Raw genomic sequence first — 22,115 nt, 5'->3', positions numbered from 1 at the left:
AGAAACTGCTGATGTCAACTCCAGTTATCTTGTAGTTAATGCCATTGCCATTGGAGTTATTCCTTAGCTTTTGTGTTGTTGCTGCTAGGTTAACGTCATTATTTCACACTGGCTGTGTTGTTGCTGTCTGTATGCTTTCTGTCCTTTTACAGCATATTCTTTTACACACCCTCTTTCTCTTTCTTCTCTTCCATCAGTAACTCCAAGTATTTTGAAGGCCATGTCAGAGCGTCAGTTTGAATTCACAAGCTTCAAGCGTGTTCGTATTGCCACAGGGACCTGGAATGTGAATGGGGGGAAGCAGTTTCGAAGCAACATCCTTGGTACCAGTGAGCTGACAGACTGGCTGCTGGATTCTCCCAAGCTCTCTGGAGTTTCTGAATTTCAGGGTAAGACTTCACAGTCAAAATGTGTAAGCAATATTTGCTGGCATCTCTGCAGACAGTGAGTTGGGACACAAGATTTGACTAGCTGTTCTTTTCAAAGGCAGTGCATCTTGGAGGGCATTTTCTGTCAGTTCTTAGGGGTGTAGACTTGTGTTGCCTTCCTGCAGCAGTAGAATCATGTGTGAAGGGTTTCTGACAGTCAGAGCAGCTCCTAAGTCTATACCATGTGACTGGTTTGCACCTTTAGAAGTCAGAGGTCTCTTGCATGCTGTCATGGGGTGTATCTGTTTATTCACATCCCATATTTCATTTTCTTCTTCCATAGTTTGTTCTGTGTTCTTCATTGTAAGTGGGAGCTACATGCTTATATGCCCTCAGAATGTCTCCTTGGTCTTTATCTGGAGCTAAACATATCTGTACAATCTGAACCCAGAGATTGTCTGGAAATGTTACTATCAAAGCCTTCAGACAAAAAGATTTATTTTTTTTGAAGGCAATTTCATTTGTTTTTTTTTCAGTGTAGAAAGCTCTTGTGCTTGTGGATTGCTTAAATTGGCTGCTGAATTTCTTACTTACAGAACAAGGTCAGATATTGCAATTGATCTACAGATTTTATTAAGGAAAATGAAAAGTGAATGTTCTGTCATTTAAAAATTGAGTGGTTACAAAACCTATGGCAAAACCTGTGCTTTTATTGTTACAGTGAAACATTTAGCTTCCTGCAGGCAACACAGGAGTAGTCCAGTGCCTAACCTTGAAGCTCAGGAATTCATTCCTCAAATCCTTGGCTGCTTGCACAAGTTGTCTCATTTGAACCCCTAGTGCTTGAGTGCATGGATATGTGACTAGGTGCAGACCACTCTACACTGAGCAGCTTAGGTGGGTGATTGGTGCAGTCTGTTTCAGGAACAGCTGAGATGTGTTAGCACATGGCTGTGTTCCTGATACTAAAATCTCTTGAGAGCTTGTCATGTGCTAGCCTTGCCAGGCCTTCCCCTGAGAGAACTGGAGGAGACTGACTACATGGTACAGGCAATCATAACATGATAGGCGTAAGCAGCTTCTGGAAGGGAGCTGACTAATGTGAACTGAGCTAGGGTATGACCATGCAAATGTCTGTGTTCATGGAAATGTCAATGCAGTGCCTACATGAATGGGTAAGTGTTCAAAGACAAATGTCCAAAATTATTAATGAGAAATACATATGTGACAGTGCTTGTCATGTTAAGCCAGTAAATGAGGTTAGCTGTCATGTGCTAGTTTCACCCTTGTGCCTAGAGACAGTTGCTGCATATTTTACTTCTCTTGCTGTTCTTGTTTTCTGAGGCAGATCTGATTTAGGCTTTTATGGTTGTCTACTGTTTAGGTCTTTATGTTGAATTAAGTTGCTGCTACCTTGGCTATATGACAGTTTAAAGAAAAAAAAAATAAATCCCTGTAGGCAATGGACAGACCTGATGGGTCAACAGATATGCTGCACAACATGAGAGCATTTGATCTTTGGTGTTTTGCCAGGGTAATATCCACAGGCCTGGGCCAGGGAAGGAAGGGTCACTGTGCTCTAGAGTGGTCTAACCCAACCTTAAGTGTGGGTGATCTAAGAAAATCTCAGAAAAAAAGAAGATAAGAAGAATCTTCAAAGTCTTCCTTAAGCTGGTAGATAAATTTACTAAAGGCATTGACATGGAAGTGACATACTGGTGTTGTGGACAGTAAGTTCAGTTCCATAGGAATCAGTGTTGAAAAGTAAAAGCATGTTGGGTAAAATGACAAGCGGGTGAAAGATGATGGGTAGTGAGATGTTGTGGCTTTAGTGATGAGTAGGGTGAGGGAGAAAGCATTGAATATTTTCTCATCTTAACATTGCTACAGTATAGTGCTCTGTCCTGAACTACTTCCTGCAAGAGAGATGGAGACCAACTGGTGAGAGAAAAGCAGGAAAAAAATTCAGAGGAACTGCAGGGGTTGTTTTGTGAGATTAGATTAAAAGAGCTATGAATATGTATAGCTTGGCAGGGGTTACACAAGATAGAACTACAGGAATGATCTCTAACAGAAGTCAGAATACAAGTTGTTAGAAGAAACAACAAAATAGTAACCCTTGTATGACTTTTCCTTCTTGCCAACAGATGATAACTTCCCTCCTGACATATTTGCAGTGGGGTTTGAAGAGATGGTTGAATTAAGTGCAGGGAATATTGTGAATGCCAGGTAGGTAAAAACAAAACAAAACAACAACAACAACAACAAAGAAAAAAAACCCAACAGAAGAACCAACCAAAAAAACAAACACAAAAAACCCCAAATGACCAACAAAATAAAAAAACCCTCAAACCACAACTCAATACAAAACAACAACAAAAAAACCCCCCCACCACAACCCGAAAAGAGAACCCTCTCCCCCAGAGGAACCAGCCAAACAAAAGCCTGCACAGTTGTTCTTTTTTATGGTCAGATGTACAGAATACTGCCTTCCAAGTCTGTTGCTTGTAATCATAGCTGGAAATGCGTTTGCCATTAACAAATGGCACTTGGATGGTGTTTAAAGTGCTGTTTTTCTGTGAACTTCTGTACAGTAGAATATACTGTGTTTTCCGAGTCTCAAGTGTTAACATTGGCAGAGAAGAATTCTGATGGTTGACATTGATTTAATGCTTGTCCTTAAATCCCTGTCTGATGTTACAAAAATGTGCCCAGTGACTACAGGCATAACTGGCATTCATGTGGGAATTCTAAAGTGATTGAAATGTTTCTGTAGCTAATTGTATTTATGAAAATTATGGCTAGAAAAGGAGTTTAATACAAAGCCTGAGCTTGGCATGTCAGCATGCACAGTAGGCTGTTGTGTATACTGGTCCTTTTGAATCTGGATTGGGCTGGAGTCTGAAGAACTTTCCAATGTGGATCCATCAGGCTGACCAGTTAGTTGTCTGGTTTGGGGAATGGCAAGTTACAGCCAGTCATCTCCAAGTCAGGGAAGATCTCTTTTTCTCTGTGAGCACAAGAAATCTTACAAGTCATGAGATCTACATGTATTTTTGTTTTTATGGCTGTGATTACTACAATTGGCTTCCAATTATCCCCAGTGAATAGGGATATCAAACATCATGTGAGCATGGATCTTTCTAAGCACAGTAGACAAAAAGCCTCTCGTGTCCAGAAGTAGGATAACACTATTTGTGTGCTGTGCCTGGGCTCACTGACCCTGCTAACTCTGGACTAGCTCACAAGGAGGTATTATCTGTCTCTGCCATGCATCCATCCTACAGCACTTCCAGTTCCACAGCCTAATGGATGTCTGTAAACCTAAGGCACAGTTAATCTTCTCATTTTATTGACTATATGTGGTTTCTTTTGATTCCATTAAATGATTTTATGTTTGTTCCAGTACAACAAATAGAAAAATGTGGGGAGAGCAGCTTCAAAAAGCAATTTCCAGGACTCATCGCTACATTCAGCTGACGTCAGCACAGCTTGTTGGTGTTTGTCTTTTCATCTTTGTACGACCATATCATGTCCCCTTCATCAGGTAAAAAACAAAACAGGAAAACCCCACCCACCCCACCCAACCTGTGTTTTCAGTAACATCTGGTGTTGGAGCGTGGCCAGCAAAAGGTGGGAGTGATTTTTCAGTTTGGTGGGAATTGTGCAAACCTTGTTTCTGATCTCTGCTCAGTGTGGGAGACAGACATGTTTCTAGGCAGCCGTAGTCTGGAGTCCATCCTCCTGGGTAGCACAAAGGCCAGGCAGCCCCAATATCTTCTCCAGTTGAGCTGAGAAGCCAGGCATGCTTGAAGTGGGCAGTCAGGGTGTAGCACCTTGTTTAGGTCCTGTCTTTCTAGAAAGCGAATGACCTGAGCTAATAAGTCCAGGAGTTCCAAGTGAAGGCAAGTGTCTCTGCCCGAAGGACATGTTTTACAGAACTAGTTCCAGACCTGAAAAGAATGGTGGAAAACGTGGAAGGGGAAGCGGGGGAAAGAGAGCTATTTTGCCCTGTGACATTTTATAGAATCAAGAGCTATTAGGGCCCATTAAATGTTTGTCTCTCACAGACGTTACATGAACCAGAACCACGTGCCTAGTCAGGAGGGTTCAGAGCTGTGTGTCCTCAGCTTAAGCACTGATTTCCCTGGAGACTGACCAAACTCCTCTTGCCCCTAGAAGATTACCAAGCCACAGGGGATATCTACATTAAAATGTGATGGGCAAGAATTGTGCAGGGTGAGCATAAGGGGGTAGGAAATGAATAATTAGCCAAAACTACCTTTGGGCATCTGTCTGACCTTGAAGTCTAGAGTGGTCCAATCAGTGCCATCTACCCCATATTATGGCACTGATAGGCCACTGCATTTTGTGATCAAAATATTAAAAGCTGCCTCTTTCTTCGCTCTGATCTCTTAGCTACTGAGAAGATCAGTGCAGAGCTTGTTCAATGTCAAGTGCTGTAGGCTAAGCAGAGTAATGCAATCCAGGTAACCCTGGTGGTCTTGCATTGCTGCCTTCCCAGTAATCTTTCTTCAACATGATTTTAAAAAATTACGTTTCTGCTGGCATGAAGCAGTCCAGAGGAGAAGTGTCTGCCAGTTTTTGACTTTTCACCTGGCTTAGAAGAAATTTGAGTAATCCAGCAGGAAGGGCATAGTTTAAATGGAAATCGGAAGCAAAACAGCACAATGGCTCTGTTGCAGCAGTTAAACTGGATGTAGCCCTTTCAAACTCAAGAGGAAGAGGGAAGGGTTTGATGTTAGTGATCAAGTTTCATCATTTAATGCTGATGTGCTGCTACGTGTTATGTGAGTGTAATTAAACCTAGCCTGTATGCTTGTGTAGGTTTTCCCATGCCTAGAAAAGGAAAACGAAAATTGTCAGAAGTGCAAGAAAAGGCTTCTGTGCTTACAGAGATTGAAGAGATTAGGACAGAAGTTAAAGAACAGAGAAATAAAAGGAGAGAATAGCTGAAGCTTATACAGCAATGAAAGGACTGATAAAATACAAGCAGTTGAATATATGGTAGGTTATCTCAACCGTTGCCATGAATGCAAATCAGATAAATGTCAGTCAGCAGTTGAGTAGGCAAGCAGCAGGAAGGGAGAATTCCTTAGACTGGAAAGACTGAACATGTGGTTCTTTTGGAGCGCTTAAACCCCATCTTTTCATAGAAAACATTGCTGGTCCTCTTTTGCCTACCTGAGGGTGTCTTCTGGTGGTTTTCTGCAGTCAGGAAAAGAGACAAAAATAAAGAGGGAGAAAAAGAGATAGAAAGGTGGGGAGAGAAGAAAATCAAGAGGGGGAGGTAAGAGAGCTGTAATATCTTACATCATTCAGATCACAAATGCCTGACAATAAGTCAAATAAGATTTAGTGGTTTTCCACCTGCCTGTTACTTCAGCAACTAATATGCTAGTCCGGATCTGCTTACGTGTAGAAAGTAATTTTTTCTCACTGGGAGGGGCATGCATGGTGCTGGGGTTGGTTACAACAGTGATCTCATCATTTACTTATCTGATCAGACAGACATGCTTTATTCTCCCAGTAGACTAGCTATCTAGGAGGAAGTATCCTGCGAGCAGGTGGTCTGCTTTGCCAAGTCATCTTTCTGTAGTGAAGTGTGTGCTAATCATGACATTGAAATACTATGTAATTAAGAACATAAAGACCCTAAGCAATTTGTCATCAGTACAGAACTCATTTTAGGAGTTAGGTATAAATAGTCGTATCCAATAATCACTGATTTTATTGCATCTGATTTAACAAATTATGGGTTATGATCTGTTGCTCTTTAATTGACTGAAAAATCTGGCACCAACTGCGAAGTCAGGTTTTAACATGTAGTAACACTAATGAAATTGTTAACTGCCTGAAAGACAGATTGCCCTATGTTCCAAAATAAAGGAAATGTAATAGTAAATTTAGTTATTGTCACTATTTTAAAGATCATAGTAGAGGTAAACTTGAAAAATATATTCTGTAGAAATTCCCAATATTTCAGAAGTAATGTCTTGCTCATCTCTTTGGAAGGGACAAAAAGAGGAGGGAAATACATTCAAATAATTTTATTTCTATGCTATTGTATTACACTTAATTTGAAAAACAAGTATGTGAACATCATAAAGAAACTAAACGATGAGCCTAAGACAACAAGCTTTCTGGAGGGGAGAAGACATGGCATTGTAAACTGGCTTTTCCTTTATGTTGCAGTCAAACCTGATTGAATGTTTGTCCCTGCAGCCCTTTACTCTCTTATCTTTCTTTTTTTTTTTTTTTAATATAGGGATGTAGCAATAGACACCGTGAAGACAGGAATGGGAGGAAAAGCTGGAAATAAAGGGGCAGTAAGCATTCGTTTCCAGTTCTATAGTACTAGTTTCTGCTTTATATGCAGTCACTTAACTGCTGGGCAGACTCAGGTGAAAGAAAGGAATGAAGATTATAAAGAAATCACACAGAAACTCAGCTTCCCAATGGTAAGTGCACATGCATGTATGCTAAAAAAATTTGAGATAAAGGCTGGATCTTTACATTATGAAAGCTGATCTCAGTCCGTCTTTGATGATGGGTCATCAAAGAAGTCATCTCAGTGCTATGGAGAATGGGCTTATAGGAAAATGGTAAAACATTTCGCAAGAGACCAGATACTGCCCAACATAGCACTCACTTTACAAAAGTACTACCCCTTTCAAAAAATACAGTTGCTGCAGTGCTTGAAATGCCCTTGCTTTTGAGCAGTTTTGAAGTTGATCTTTCGCAAAGGTGCAACTTAACTGACAAATCTGTAAGGCCTCATGGGTAAGATCTAGGTGTCTGGCTAGAGAGCATGATAGTGATAGCTCTTGCTGGCACTAGTTAGTAACAGTATCTAAAAGACCATCCGTGCCACTCAGTACATCAGTGCTTTAGCTGCTCCTGCTTGCGTATGATATATCAGTTCTTGGTTCCTGACATGGTAGTTTCTGTTCCCTTCACTTTGTCCTCATGAATGTGTCACTTCCAAGGAAAGCTGTTTGGCTTTCCTCAGTGTGCGGCAAGTAAGCTTAGCTGCTTTAGCTGCACTATTGTATGTGTATCAATAACTTTTTCCCTAAATTGTGTCAAATCAATCATCCTAGTGTTTTATTTCACACTTGTCTCCTCAGGCCAGTAGATACTCATGGGATTTAGTAGCAGTGCTCCTTCGATTCCCTCAATGGTGGTTACTTTAATTTCCACAATGCTTTATTTCTCAGACCTCCCTGGAGAGGTCCTAAACCAAGGAGGGGATGGACCAGCTTCTGTATTCTGGTTTGTCAGCAAAAGATGCCATTTAGATTGCAAAGCATAAAATTTTAACTTCCTGTTGTTTGCAAGGTTTACAGGCTTGGCACATGCAGCATATGAATCAGTTGTTTTATGTAAGAACTAACACTGACAGTCTGGACGTCCTGCATAGAATATCTGTTCCAAATGGCCATAAAGTTGTGCTCATGGTAGTTTTTTTCTTCTAATACATCATTAGCTCTTTTATGTCCTTTACATTTGCAATATCTAAATGTACCTTGTGTTTATAATGCATAGAAAGAGTGCCCTCTAGTGCTGTGACAGCCACAGCTCTGGAGCGATTCCTTTACGAATCTCTGCCTGTTAGAGGTTTATAGCTTAACTGGAAGAAGGAAGAAAACCCCAAAAGACTGGTTAAAGGATGGGGTGTAAAATTTAGAACTGGAGTGAATTTTCATTGACGTTTTATTTCAATACATTTACCAAACTATGACGTGCACATAAGATCAACTTTGGAGCTTGTTCTTACTCAGAGCCTATGTTGTTGAATATGCCTTGGTAGCAGAAGCACGTTTTGTGTTATATTTAGAATATGTAAATATATGTGGGTGAAATGTGTTAGGGAAACAAGAATATATTTTTAATATTCATGATAGCCAAATTGTGAATATGAAGCAGGTGTCCTGGCTTAGGCATACCTTCAGGAAACAGGCGTCAGAGCCTGACACTCTTGTTCACAAAATTCAGCTCAGCAGGATGCAAAAGACAGTGAAGGAACCGTTCAATTTTAGCACAAGATGGATTTTAACAAATCGAATGTGACAAGTAGGTCCGGTATTTCGTAATTCAGAGAGACTGAGTTCTACATTTCAATGCATTTAAAATGTGTTTTCATTAATGTGATTTAGCATTAACAGTATTCTGTACCTCCAACTAGGGGCAGAGCGTGTTCTCACATGACTATGTCTTCTGGTGTGGTGATTTTAACTATCGCATTGATCTAACATATGAGGAAGTGTTTTATTTTCTCAAACGCCAAGATTGGAAGACACTTTTGGAGTTTGATCAACTACGACAGCAAAAATCCAGTGGAAAAGTAAGGCAGTGTGTCTCATTTTCTTGAATACCTGCATTTAGGTTTGGTCTAGTTCCTTGAGAGAGTAAAAAAGTTGCATTTTCAGACCCTTGTTTGTAATACATGAATGCAGTAATTTGCTTAAAAATCAGAATGTTGTTTGTTTGCAAGGAGGTAGATACATCACAATGGCACCTACCTCATCTGATTTGATCAAAGAGATGGTATTTGTTTTCATAGATTTTTAAAGACTTCCATGAAGGGACTATTAATTTTGGACCAACATATAAATACGACGTTGGCTCAGAGGCTTATGATACAAGTGAGAAGTGCAGAACCCCAGCTTGGACTGACAGAGTGCTTTGGTGGAGAAAGAAACTGCCCTTTGAAAAAACAGGTGCGTAAGATCTTTCCTCCTCCTTTATCTGAAAGTTGTTTTAGATTTCATCCAGAATCCACATAAGGGAATTTAATCTAGTGAATGGTGAGGAAGGGAGTTAGTGAGTTCTGGACATAAGGGAATTTAATCTAGTGAATGGTGAGGAAGGGAGTTAGTGAGTTCTGGACATAAGGGAATTTAATCTAGTGAATGGTGAGGAAGGGAGTTAGTGAGTTCTGGGCTGTCAGCTGTCTTTAGATGGGTCCCGTAGGCTTTGTGAAATTGCAGTAGCTTTACTCTAGCAGATGTTCTTTCAGCTTCACTGGAATAACTTGCAGGAATAGAAAGAGCCATTTCTTCATGTGAACAAAGGGTTCATGCTGCAGATTGAAAAGGTGCTGTGAGTTTACTCAGGAGCTGAAAACAATCCAGCTCTAGCAATCTAGAAATTATTCTGTTGTTTTTCAACAAAATCATTAGTCCACGTAAAGTTCCCATGTTATAATGGCTAGATTGTTACCACTGTTATCCTCAGCAGATGTATAAGCACTTTTCTGTAGTTTCTTCTGCCTTGGTAATTCTGAGGAATATTTCTGCTAGCTTCTGGAATTGGGGGAGATTTCATTAATTAGTGCTTGTAAAGTACTTTCTGATCATGAGTGGCCAGGACAACAGAAGGGCTGTTTTCACTTGTTTTCATAAGTTACACTAGCAAAATAAAAAGTATTTCTTTGTGTATGCAGGGACAGTTTTCATAACCATTCTTTCAGTCTGCAGGTACATCGCCTGATGTTTATAAAATCTGAACAAAATCATATTAAAAGTGTAATTGCTGGGGAAGTAGTTTGGTTTGTGCCTGCAGATTTGCTTTTTCACATGCCTGGGAACTACTGCTTGGAATCCAGGTCATACCACGAGTACACTGAGGGTAAAAGGTACAAAGCAAATCTAGGGCAATCAGAGAGTTTGTCAGTGTGATACAGAAAAATACACTCTCATTTAAGGAATGAAAAATAACTTAAAATGAGGAGCTTAAACCATTGAAGGAGATGTAATCTGGGAAAGAACAACTGTATGACTTACAATAAGGGAGTTAAAAAAACCCTCTTGTGCTGGCTGTTTTCTGTTTAGGAGAAAGAAAACCCTTCAGCGTATTCCTTATTTTGTGTAGCAAGGCTTGCCCCTGGCAGGACTTTAGTTGATGAAGTGCACACAGAATGCAGGACCTATCTAGTCAAGGCAGGTTCTTGTGTTTAGGCTTGTAGGCCTCCCACAGTTAGTGCACATGGGTATATATGTGACCCCTTGTCTGTTCGCCCACCTTCCCAGCCCTTCAAAGCTTTTCTAGTTAGTTCCTCTCCTTTACTGCTGGTGGCAAGGCTTTTCTGCCTCTTGGCTCCAGTTCTTTTGCCTTGCTTCTCTTTGCTGTTATAGGCTAGAGGATTATTTGCCTTCTGAGAAGAAAGTGTAGCCCCAGTAAGAGTGATTAGGCATAAACATGATATTCCATATTAACTCATTTTCAGCTACAGAGAAAAAAGATGGAGTTGTCCATTAGCCTAAACAGTGACCAAGAACCTTCCTGTTATTCACAGCAATATAATGCTCTAGCATAATGTCTGGAGCACTTTGTCATCTTCATGCATTGCAAAAGAAGTATTCAGAGGTTGGATTTACATGGGTTTGTTTTCTCCTCTCTCTTGTGTATTATTTCTCTAATCGCTGTGTATTATTCAGATTTGCAATGTGTTTTGCAGGTACAGTGTCTGTTTCTATGCATAGGGCAGGAGGCAAAATCCTAGTATGACTATGTCAACCCAGATTGTACAGGCAATCGATTGGGTGACCTTCAGGTTAACCATTTTACAAGTGTCTTATTCTAGTGATCAGCTATCTCTGTTGCACTCCCTGTCCTTTCTGTATTTTTTTTCCCTAGTCCCTAACTGGTAAATATTTTAGGATACAAGAACAAAAATACCCCACCTCCTACTACGAGGGCCTGTAAAGTGCATCCTAATAGAACTGCTCTTAACTGTTAGTACAGCTAGCTTTGAGTGAGTTTTAAATCATGTTTTGTGCTGCATAGCTGGAGAGATCAATCTTCTAGACAGTGATCTGAATGCTGAAACTAAAGTCAGGCACACCTGGACGCCCGGAGCCTTGATGTACTATGGGAGAGCAGAGCTGCAAGCATCTGACCACAGGTAAAGTCCTAAGCAAATAATGAAAGAAAGGACACAAGGTAGAATGTGTCATACTGAATTACACCTTCACAGTGAGGGACCGAGTCTGACTGTAACAGGAATTACACTCTTATTGTGTGTTCAGTATCCATTTGGAGGGTTTTTTTTCCCTCATGGTAGGTCTTATACCAGGGGGCAAGTATCTATGGTCTTGTATTGATTTCTGCTGCACTGTGATGTTGGCAAGGGTTGGATAAGTTGTAGCAAAAGGTATAGAAAGCTGAGGGCTTTCTGTTGCTTGGTTTTTGAAAGCTCCGATAGCAAAACAAGCTGCTCTGCTGGGCTTCCACTCAGCTTGCCATGGGAGAGGAGGAGGTGGGACATTGTGGCCTGAAGAGGTGTAAGCCATGCGCACAGGGCTAGGTGTGGCCATATCAGAGTAGTGAAGTGTTGTGCTTCTGGGCTTCCCTTAGAAATGGAGATGGGAAAAGGAGGGAAAAATAAAGACCAGTGCCTCTGGTTGGTCCATATCATTGACTTCTCTTTAGGGATATGAATGACCTTTCTTTGTTAAACTTGTTCACTGCTTCACTTCCCTCAAACAAATTCTATAATAAATACACCCTGAAAGCTCCCTTACATTTGGAATAATCTTTGTCTCACCCCTTGCATGCCCTATGGAAGTGCTACAACAGTTTTCCTCATAGCAGCGCTCAGTGACCCGCAGTAACTGGCTCTGTGCTTCTCACAGTGCTGCTGCATGCAAGAACTGTTCTCTATTCCTCCAGCAATGGAAGAACGTGCCTCTTGCAATCAATTTCTCTGTGTCAAGGCTTTGACATTGCTGTCTTCCACAAAGCACAGTGGAACTGCTGCACTCATTATAAAGGACCCCGAGGATGCAATCTGTGAAACATGACTGTTGTACATTGGTTTTCTATTTCAGCAAACTTGACTGCAGAAACTGCTTTTTAATTACAGTCAGCAGGTTTGTTTTCCCAAGGTTTGTGCTGGAAAAAGGGCTTGTGACATATGGAAATGCATTATGATTCACAGTGCTTGTAGAAATACTTAACTATTTCTATACCTTCTGCCCCCCCACCTCCTTTTTTTCACTCTTCCTTTTGAGCTCTGCTGTTGTTGCTTTCACATGTTCTGGTAATGCGTATTCCTACTCTATGGCAAGTAGGAGGCAGCAATTTTGGCATAGTTTGAAGAGCAGCCATTCCACTTACTGCTCTCTCTGTATGTGCAGGTGGAAGTCTGAGAATGTGGATTGCACCCACTGAGATGAGACAAGCTTTGCTCTTTGAGACAGCTTACTCAGTTTTATTTAGGTCTAACACACAGAGAGGTGATTTGTAAGAAATGGCTGAAGAAGCAAGTTTGCAGCGTTGGCTGCTTATAATGTGATGGATTGACATATGTTTGCTACATAACCAAACTATACACTTAGAGTACCTTGTCCTTATGTTTTTGGAAGAACTCATCTTTATGTAGCCTTGTCTAAGAGAAAATAATATACTGCCTTCCTGATCTGCAGATGTTTCGGAACACAGCTCTTTGGTAATGAGTGAAATATCCTGGTATTTTTAGACTGCAGGTTTGCCAGAACTGCTACACACAATTGTTATTCAAATTCCTTTACATTCCTTACTGTTACATTCAGCTAATTCAGGGCTGGTAAATATACTTAACAGTGCTCAAGGCATGATCTTCCGCTGCAGGAAAAATGAAACAATCCACCAGACTCTGAACGTCTGGGTTGTATTGCCAACCACAGCACTTTTTTGCAGTAAGACCTTAAGTAATTTGTTCCACTTCTCTTTCTGTGTAGGTCATACATAATGATCGTTTCCTTCTAAGGCATAGCAGGCTTAATTAAATATTTGCAATGAGATGTAACATCGTGGAGTTAATGGTCATAGTTGTATAGAGTTTAAGCAATACACTGCTTGTCCTTCACCCAACTAAGAGCTTACCTGTCCTACTGCTTAACATTGATTTTCATTTTATATAAGCATTTCCTGTTGGGTGATGTTGATCTTAATTTTAAATAAGCATTTCTCCTTTGTTTCATGTAGGCCAGTGTTAGCTATTGTAGAAGTGGAAGTTCAGGAAGTTAATCAAGCTGCCCGTGAGAGTGTTTTCCAGGAAGTGTCATCTTTCCAGGGACCACTGGATGCCACAGTAGTGGTAAATCTGCTATCACCAACACCTGAAGAGAAGAATGAATTTCCTGAGGACTTGCGTACAGAGCTTATGCAAATGTTTGAGAATTATGGCACTATTGTTCTGGTCAGGTAAGTTTGGGATCTGAAATGGCATGTCAGCTATTCAAAGACATAGACTAGAAATTCCCTTTTTGTCCTGACAGAATTAACTTCGTATTAGAAAGCAGTGTGCTGAATTCCTTTCCTGCGTGTTGAATTCCTCATTAGAAATTGAATACAAGTGTTTTGAATACCTTTTACCTCTCATCAACCTGTTAAAGAAACTCCTCCACTCCTCCACTCTCTTAGCTGAGTGGAGGAGAACTTTATTCAGTATGGCACCATAAAGCAGAGGCTTTGATGTGAATCATCACCTTTAGATGCAGCTGAACACAACTAAAACCAAATATATAGCTATACAAAGCTATCATGCTTGCCTTTAAGGCTTTTTATTCAATGGTGAAGTTAAATGCACTATTTTTTCTCGTCTACCTTTTTTACTAGGATCAGTGGAGGTCAAATGCTGGTGACATTTGCAGACAGCAAGTCGGCTCTTCGTGTTATGGATATAGACGGTGTCAAAGTAAGACTCTTTCAAACTTGTAACAGTTTGTAATTTCTCAAAAGTGGTTGCTGAGAATGAGATAGTTGAGTTTCTCTCTATATCAAGTAGCATTATTTCAAATAAACTTAGTGCTCACAAAGTCCCTAGCTTTCTCAGCTGCTGAGGCTTTTAATGCAGTATTTCAGTTTCGGAGGGCAGGAGGTGACTTTTCTTGGAGCTCCTAAGAGGTGCTTAGGATCTGGCCTTTGATACCAGTGCAGAATATATGGACTTGGCCATTGTTCTGGCACTTGAAGCAGTTCTCCTGAGGTAATATGTGACTTCATGCTATTGCCAAAGCATCCTCACGATTGTGGTTTGGAGACTTTTTATGACTCTTAAGTGTATCAAATAAACTCCTTCTACCAAGCTGGAACAACGTGATTCATTGGCTTCCATGGCAAACTCAGCATTAGCAGTAGGCATTTACCTTCCCATCGCCTGCTCTTCCTTCCCATACACATGCTCTGCAATTCATCAACCCCCTCATTTATGCTGATAAAACTGTTTGTGGGGCTGCACTGTAAACTTAACACTCAAGGAATGGATTTAACTCTCATTCTCCTTTCATATTTGGAGCTATATTTTTTAATTTGGCTCATTTCACTGATGTAATTTATAGCACAAGCCAAAACGCAGTTGTATGTGTGCAGCATCTGAAGGTGCTGGGAACCTGAGTCAGGAACTTTCCATACTAATTTTGTTTCAAAACTGCTGGCTTGGATACATCTCACCCCAAATTGTCATGGAGCAACACATACAAGCAGTTGTGGTCTTATTCTGTTTTATAATATACTTTCCATATACAATCAACCATCATATCTGGGGTTTTCTGAGCAGAGAGTCTCCTTACAGATGGCAGCAGGTGGCAAATTCCTGTGTGTTTTAAAGCTACTGACTCAAAAATGGAACCCTCCCACACCATTATTACTATCACAATATTGTTTCGACGATATTGAGCATTTCATCAATTTCTCAAGTATTTCCCAAATGTAGCAGCAGTGCTTTTGAGCTGTGAAGCTAATTTTCGTTCAAGAATGTTGTTACAGTCTGAAAATTTGGTCGGGGGATAGGAAGAGTGCTTCCTTTTCATTTAGCTTCCGAAATGAAGCTAGTTGCATCAGTTTCTGAAGCAGTTGTACAACAGACTGGCAGCACTTGCTTATTCTCTTCAGGTGTTCTCATTTTGTGAAGTTGCTTGGCAAAGGAGAAACAGTTCTTTCTTTGCGTTAGGTTAGAGGCAGAACAGTGAAGATCCGGCCCAAGACTAAGGACTGGCTACAGGGCCTTCAGGAGGAAATTGCTCGAAAACGGGACAGCATTGTCCCCATGTCTCCCACGGCAAACTCCTTTCTTCTGGAAGAAAATTTTGACTTCTCAAGTTTGGACTATGACTCGGAAGGTGAGCAGTAGGATTCTAAGCTAAATTGTGGGAAATTGGTTTGCTAGCTTTGGTTGCACGGAGAAAGTACCGTGTCAGTGATACCAGAGTGTCAGTGGTATCTTAAGCTGTAATGAAACCACATTTCTTAAAAAGAGGATTGTAACTGAGGCCATGACCTGGCTTTGTGCCTGCACAAGAGAACTGTTGCTTAGATCGTCCTATCAATTTAGTGTTCTAATGTATGATAGCAAATCCAATGTATGGTACAGTTGTCTGTATAGAAATAAACTGTAATGAAACACAAGCTTCTTATGGGTTACACAAGAAGCTTGCCCAACCTGTATGTTAAATGCATTGACTAATAGTAGAGAGAGACAAAGAATGCATTTCCTCACTAATTCTTTCTTACTTAATATTTTAATTCAGGTGATATAGTGGAGGATGAAGATGATTATTTAGATGATGCTTTGTGTCACCACCTAGTAGAGGACACAACAGAAGATGTGCCTGAAAGCTCTGGACAATTTGCATGCACGTCTCTTTCAAACAAATCTGGACACGACCCACAGCTGTATAAAGGTAAAGTATCTACTGACCTTAAAGGGAGACCTGAAGGTTTTTTGTTTATTCTCCTTTTGTCTGTATTTCCCTGTTCATTTTGATTTTTATTGTAGGTCCTCCAAACACAGGGATCATCTTTTTGGTACAAGTTCATGCTCAACCTCCCCTTTGAGTTAGTGACAGTAACTGAGGTCCTCAGGCATAACAGCAACACAAATAATAAAGCTTACATCCTCCTTCTCTGTAGCCAGGGCAAGGCAAGAATGCTGAGAAATGTTGGTTTCCTTTTATAGTCAGGAGAAATTAAGTCTTTCTATCCATTTCACGTTGTTTGGCACCAGAGCATACCACGAAAAAATGTCTGTTATTTTCTTATTAATGAGGGACAGAGCAAAATCAAACCAGGGAATCCTGTTGATTCAGTGATGGGCTTGGCTCTGTCCTTTGAGCAATAGCTGTGGCAGTGCAGTCAGGTGTAAGCTGGGCAGTACAGGGGGTGGTTGTGTTCAAACAACGTGCTTCAAGGAAGCCTAAAGTTTCTCCTTCGTTCCCATTTTATTTATTTTTGAAGAATTTGAGGTTCACACAACAGGTATATTCGTTTTTTTAGTGCTTCATAAATTTGTTCCCTTTTTTCCTGGTCACCTGGCTTGTTTGTATGTTAATGTGAACTGACTCGGTAAAGAGAAGATAAAGCTGTGAAGAGAATACTGATAAAAGCTGCAGCAAGAACTAGCCAAGCCAGTGGAGGTCTTACACTGGGATGTGGTCAGGGCATGCTTTGGTGACCAAGCATTGACAGGCTGGGTCATGCACTGAACACTTCTTTGTGACAGCAAGTGATTCAATAGCTGTCATTCTGTGCTCTCTCAGAAGTGCTTTGTCTTCTGACATACAAGTGAGAACTTTAATACCTTCACCGGTTGAGTCAGAAGTAGAGTTCAAAAAGATTAAATGAAATTCCTAAGTTTACACAGACACATTTTCCAGACAATCAGAGTGATATACAGCTTTCTTGCCTGCTTTGAGTCATGCTGAGTGGAGTGTGGCCAGACCCAGAAACCTAGCCCTGAGCTGGGAAGTAATCTGCCATTATTAAAGACTGTGAAGCCAATCACTTTGTATTATAGGATGACTTGCCCTCCAAACACCTCTGGCCTACTGTGTGATGGTTCATTAAGCTACAGAGAATTGCAGTGATTCTTTTCACCCACACTACGTCTCTTCCACAAAAAATATCACAAAGTAAATGGAGATTATAAAGTATAGTTTGAAGGAGGTCAAGGTGGGGTCATGATCTCACACAGCTCAAAATATTATATATTCAATCCATCTTGAAAGTCTCTGCAATTTCAGATGTGTCCATGAGCTTCCAATTCTGGCTGAGTAACTCCCGATTGAAGGTATGATGATTGTATAGCTGGTGTTAGACACAGATGGAAACCAATGATGGGCAGAACAGGGTGTGTGTATGCTTCTGAGGTCAGAGAAGGGCACAGCCTCACAAAACTGATGTCACTGGGATCCCTTGCCTCAAACCAGCAGCCTTTTAAGGGAAGGGATAGAGTGGTGATGGCTGGTTTTTGTCCTGTGTTCAGTGATACTGCCAGAATTTCAAACTGTGCTTTTAGGTGCCTGCATGACTTCTTGGATCCTACCAATGAATGTGTATTTGCAGCTTAGAAGTATAGAAAATGCAAAGAGAAGGAGGAGGGCGGGTTGGGCAGATCATAGGCTCTGTCTCTGTGGCTGCCATCCGCTGCTGAGTTGGGAGCAGGGAACTTTGAGGTAGCTCATTATTCCCTGTAGAGCACAGCCTTCTGAAAAACAAGAACTTGTGTAAAAACACCTCAAGTGTGAGAGACTGCTGCTGCACAGCTCCTTCCCCATCCTCTCCAAACCACAGGGATGAAACTAAACCCAGTGAATTTTGGAGTCCTAAAGAACAGAGCTGTGGCAGGTTAAGAGAACTGAATTGAAAGCCCTCAATCAATATAGCAGAGGGGGAGACGAAAGCAATCCCTACTTCTCGCCTCTTGAGCTGTCGGAGAGGCTCAGACAGGAAGAAAGACTGTGAAATTACCTAGTCATGTAAGGTGCAGCCAGGGCCTACCAGATTGAGGCAGGTACACTCTGCAAAACAGAGACATGCTATGTGAGCCGTTCAGATTTTTCACTGGCATAAAGTAGTTCTCCTGAGCAAGGAAAGTTGTCTAATCCTCAGAGGGGAATTCCTGTGTTCAGGAAAGAAGAGCAGGGGATTGGCTGTGATTAACTAGCCTCCTCATGGCTGCCATGACAAAGTTTGGATGAGAACAGGTTGCCACCAATTCTGGCTGTGAAAAGCTCAGAACCTAACAAGGTGACTAGTAACACTGAAATCGGATGCAGGCAGTCTTTGTGTTGGCACAAACAGTTAATAAATGCTGGAAAGGAGAGAAAGAGAGAGAAGTGTTTGACAAAAGGGTACATGTTTCTTGGAGTGGGAGCAGGAAGACAAGGAGAGCAAAACAATATGAAAGGAGCCACGGCGTGTTGCTGAGATAGCTGGTTGAGGCTTGCCATTCATAATTCCCTCTCTCCTGACCATCCGGATTTGGTGCATCTCACGAGCAGCTATCTGATACAGATTCTTCCTAAAATTTCCCTAGATGATTCAGACCCGGCCGATTTGAAGCGGGAGCTGGAGGCGGGTGAGGAATGCCGTCGCCAGCCTCCAAGCAGGTCTCTGTCCATTCCTGCCAGGCCTCGGCCACTTCAGCCACCACAGAGGCCTCCCCCCCCTGGTGAGTTTAACTTTCTTTAACCTTATGTTGGCACCAGCTGAACAGCTTTGCTGCTGGCTCTGGGTGACAAAGAAAGTAATACCTTGTTCTGAAATGTCAGGCTGTTGAGGTACTTGCACTCGCTTCCCAGTCTGTTTCAGCCTGACTGTGGCTGCAGTTACCAGTGGGAGAAGTTTGTCTTTAGGATGATATTCTCCACAGACAAATGCCTTTAGTGAGGATGGAATGGCCCATATGTTCCACACGAACTCAGGTTAGCGAGTTGACCAGCCACTTCATGGTAATAAAAATAAATATCATTATTTATGCCTGCTAACTTTCAAAGCCACTGAATGTTTTCTTACAGTTTCTTTGTTTCTGACTTAATTGTAATCTTCCTTTAATCAAAGGAATTACTTCCTTTAATCAAAGTTAAAAAGCTTTGGCAAAACATGTGTTCTGGACAGTTTTTGTCCTTTCCTGTTTTGCAAGCAGTTCTTGCTTTTATGAAAGAGAAATGCAACATGGATTATGATTTTCAGTGAGGCACAAAGGGGAAGTGATGCTCTTCATCTAAGCTTTACCCACCTGAGATGCCATCAGTGCTATGCTGCTCCTGTTTTTATGGCTACCTCTGGATGAATGCTGATTGCTAGATCAGCATAATCATCTTCACCTTCTGTAGGACACAAACTATACATCACAGCCCTAAAGTTTCTCTTCTGTGTGTATTTTCCAGTATTAAATTAAAGGTTCTGTCAGACTCGCTGCTGAAAGATGAGTTCTTTGGGGTTATTCACATTCATTTCTAAAAGTCTTGTTGCACAGAAGTGACAACTCTGGTATCTGTATTTCTGTGCCTGGAACTCCTGGGGAGATTCCAACTGGACACAAGAGGAAAATTGTTCACAATGAGAACAATCAGCCGTTGGAATACTCTCCCCAGAGAAGTGGTGGATTCCCCAGCACTGGACACTTTTAAGATTCGGCTGGACAGGGTGCTGGGACATCTAGTCTAGGTCATGCTTTGCCTAGAATGGTTGGGCCAGATGATCCTTGAGCTCCCTTCCAACACGGTGTTCTGTGATTCTATGTTAATGCTCAGCTGAGGTTATTAAATTAATTAAATGAAAGCAAGAGTAACTAGGACATTGCTTCCTGAAGCAGTTCAAGATTTCAGCATTTCATTCTGTGTTGATACTTTTTTTCATCTTAGATTAGATCGGTAACAATTCAGCCCATCACTCCTCCTAGATTAAAGTATCTGGCTCTTGGCACTCACACAGAGGGACTCAAAGTCCCCAGGATCCTATGGGAACATCTTACCTAATATCTGTCCCTGGAGGAGCAGGGAGGGTGACAGCATCTTTTTTACTTATCACAAACAATTTCAAAGCACATTGCTTTTGCACCATTGCAGATAAAATGTTGGACCAGCTCTTGAATGTGAAAAGCCATTTTAATTCCTCTTTCAGCAGGAACACCAAGCAAAAAGCCCCCCTCGGATGGTTCCCTCTCTCCAGAAAGCCACTCTTCCTGCTCCATCCTGGCAATGGCAAAGCTGCTACCTGGAGCCCCTCAGCAGCCAGTGAGTCCTGCCACCCAGCGTGGCCACTCGGTGTTGTCCTGATCGCCCCCATCCATGCAGACACTGTAGACTCTGAGCACCACGTACATGGCTGAAAGCGAGTACATTTAGATTAGATATTAGGAAAAAATTCCTCCCTATGAAGCTGGTGAGACCCTGGCACAGGTTGCCTAGAAAGGTTGTGGATGGCTCCATGTCTGGCAGTGTTCAAGGCCAGGTTGGATGGGGCTTTGAGCAACCTGGTCTAGAGTAAGGTGTCCCTGCCCATGGCAGGAGGGTTGGAACTGAATGATCTTTAAGGTCCCTTCCAACCCAAACCATTCTGTGATTCCATGCCACACCTGCCATACAAGGAAGGCAGTCCATCACATGCCTGAGCTGGAAATGCCAAGACAAACTTCTTTGTAGTGTAATAGTAGATTGTAGGACCTGCTAGAAACCAGATAAGTGTTACTAATTTGCTAGGAATTAGAGAGGCCAAAGGAGGAGATGGAGTGGTGCAAGACTGTTGGGGGCACTGTTGGTTTATTCCACGTGCTGTGTTTTGCCAGATGCTAACTTGAATTTTCAACACCATGATAATATGCTTTGATTCTTTTCTCACCTCTCTTTTGATGGGCCATGCTAGTGCCCAGAATACAACTCCTGACCATTGCCAGCAAGGCTGCTAGCCCTCTGAGGAGACCGAGACCAGAATGTGGAAACACCTCCCCACTCCTGTCTCGTTGGATGAGAACCCCAGTGTATTGATGGCTAGGGGACTAGCTGTGACAGTAAACCATTGGTCTGTCTGTTAGTGGTAACAAAGATGTAGTATCTTCCAAAAGACCTCCCCCCATTGCTGTATTATTTATAGATTGTTGACTATCCACTGGCAAAACCAGTGTTTTGCAGGTACGTGAGCTTAGCTGCAGGATTACAGGCACACAGAAAAATCAGCTCTCTCAAGATCACTCATTCTCGTATTTTTTTTTAAGCCTAAAGTCCGGACTGGAATAAGTAAACCTTACAACGTCAAGCAGATCAAAACCACCACAGCTGAGGAAGCAGAAGAAGCTATTAGATGTCTTATGGAAGCTAAAGGAGGTGAGCACAGAAATCTTTATTTAAAGAAAACTGCAGGTGTATTCACCCATTCCATCATAGCCCAGAAGCACATATTTCTATTCAGAAACTCACCTGAACACTGACATACATATTCTTGCAAGGTTGTACTTGCTATTCTCTGGCAGTTTTGATAACACTAACCTTCATTTCCAAGATGACTCAAGTTGTATATTTCATTTTAGAACCTGTTACTAAGAGCACCTTGGGTTATTTATGTCCAGATTTAGTCTGAAAATTAAAAGATAAAGATGGCATCTTACTAAACTGATGGTACCTGTGTTAGCTGAGGGTCGCATGAAGGGTATTTGCTGTTCTATTTGGTGAATGCTCACTATTCCAGGCAGAACTGAAAAGCAAATACAGCGGTGGGAGAAATAACCTGGATTCTGTTCATATTTGGGCAGCAAGTATAGCTGTAACCTAAACAGGATCTTGCACTACTTTAGCTTGAATAGCTGAGCTAAAAAACCACTCTCTGTTTAGACTGTCTAATCCCTGGAGAGGAGCTTCTTGCAAGGGCAGGTTAGAGCAGGAAACTAGCTTAGGTATTGAAACTTAGGTGGTGTTGAATATACCCTCCAGGGCTGCAAGTTGTCTTTCTGCTGATGCTGTATGA

General features: G+C 41.5%; 1 protein-coding gene across 4 annotated transcripts in view; it reads left to right on the top strand.

The window, feature by feature from the left end:
• Positions 1 to 22,115, top strand: part of SYNJ2 (synaptojanin 2) — a 66,817-nt gene that overhangs the window by 40,817 nt on the left and 3,885 nt on the right. For all 4 annotated transcript variants that reach the window (XM_030498862.1, XM_030498861.1, XM_030498863.1 and 1 more), the window contains 14 exons: positions 198 to 389; positions 2,516 to 2,597; positions 3,775 to 3,915; positions 6,658 to 6,850; positions 8,578 to 8,736; positions 8,956 to 9,112; positions 11,181 to 11,298; positions 13,362 to 13,580; positions 13,995 to 14,073; positions 15,328 to 15,496; positions 15,905 to 16,057; positions 18,691 to 18,825; positions 20,280 to 20,392; positions 21,370 to 21,478. In XM_030498862.1, coding sequence (XP_030354722.1) covers positions 198 to 389; positions 2,516 to 2,597; positions 3,775 to 3,915; positions 6,658 to 6,850; positions 8,578 to 8,736; positions 8,956 to 9,112; positions 11,181 to 11,298; positions 13,362 to 13,580; positions 13,995 to 14,073; positions 15,328 to 15,496; positions 15,905 to 16,057; positions 18,691 to 18,825; positions 20,280 to 20,392; positions 21,370 to 21,478 — 2,019 coding nt within the window. The remainder of the gene's footprint in view (positions 1 to 197; positions 390 to 2,515; positions 2,598 to 3,774; positions 3,916 to 6,657; positions 6,851 to 8,577; positions 8,737 to 8,955; positions 9,113 to 11,180; positions 11,299 to 13,361; positions 13,581 to 13,994; positions 14,074 to 15,327; positions 15,497 to 15,904; positions 16,058 to 18,690; positions 18,826 to 20,279; positions 20,393 to 21,369; positions 21,479 to 22,115) is intronic.

This window comes from Strigops habroptila, chromosome 10, assembly GCF_004027225.2.
Source record: "Strigops habroptila isolate Jane chromosome 10, bStrHab1.2.pri, whole genome shotgun sequence".
Taxonomy (NCBI): Eukaryota; Metazoa; Chordata; class Aves; order Psittaciformes; family Psittacidae; genus Strigops; species Strigops habroptila.
The sequence above is the reverse complement of the archived record's forward strand: the minus strand, read 5'-3'. Positions and strand labels throughout refer to the sequence as shown.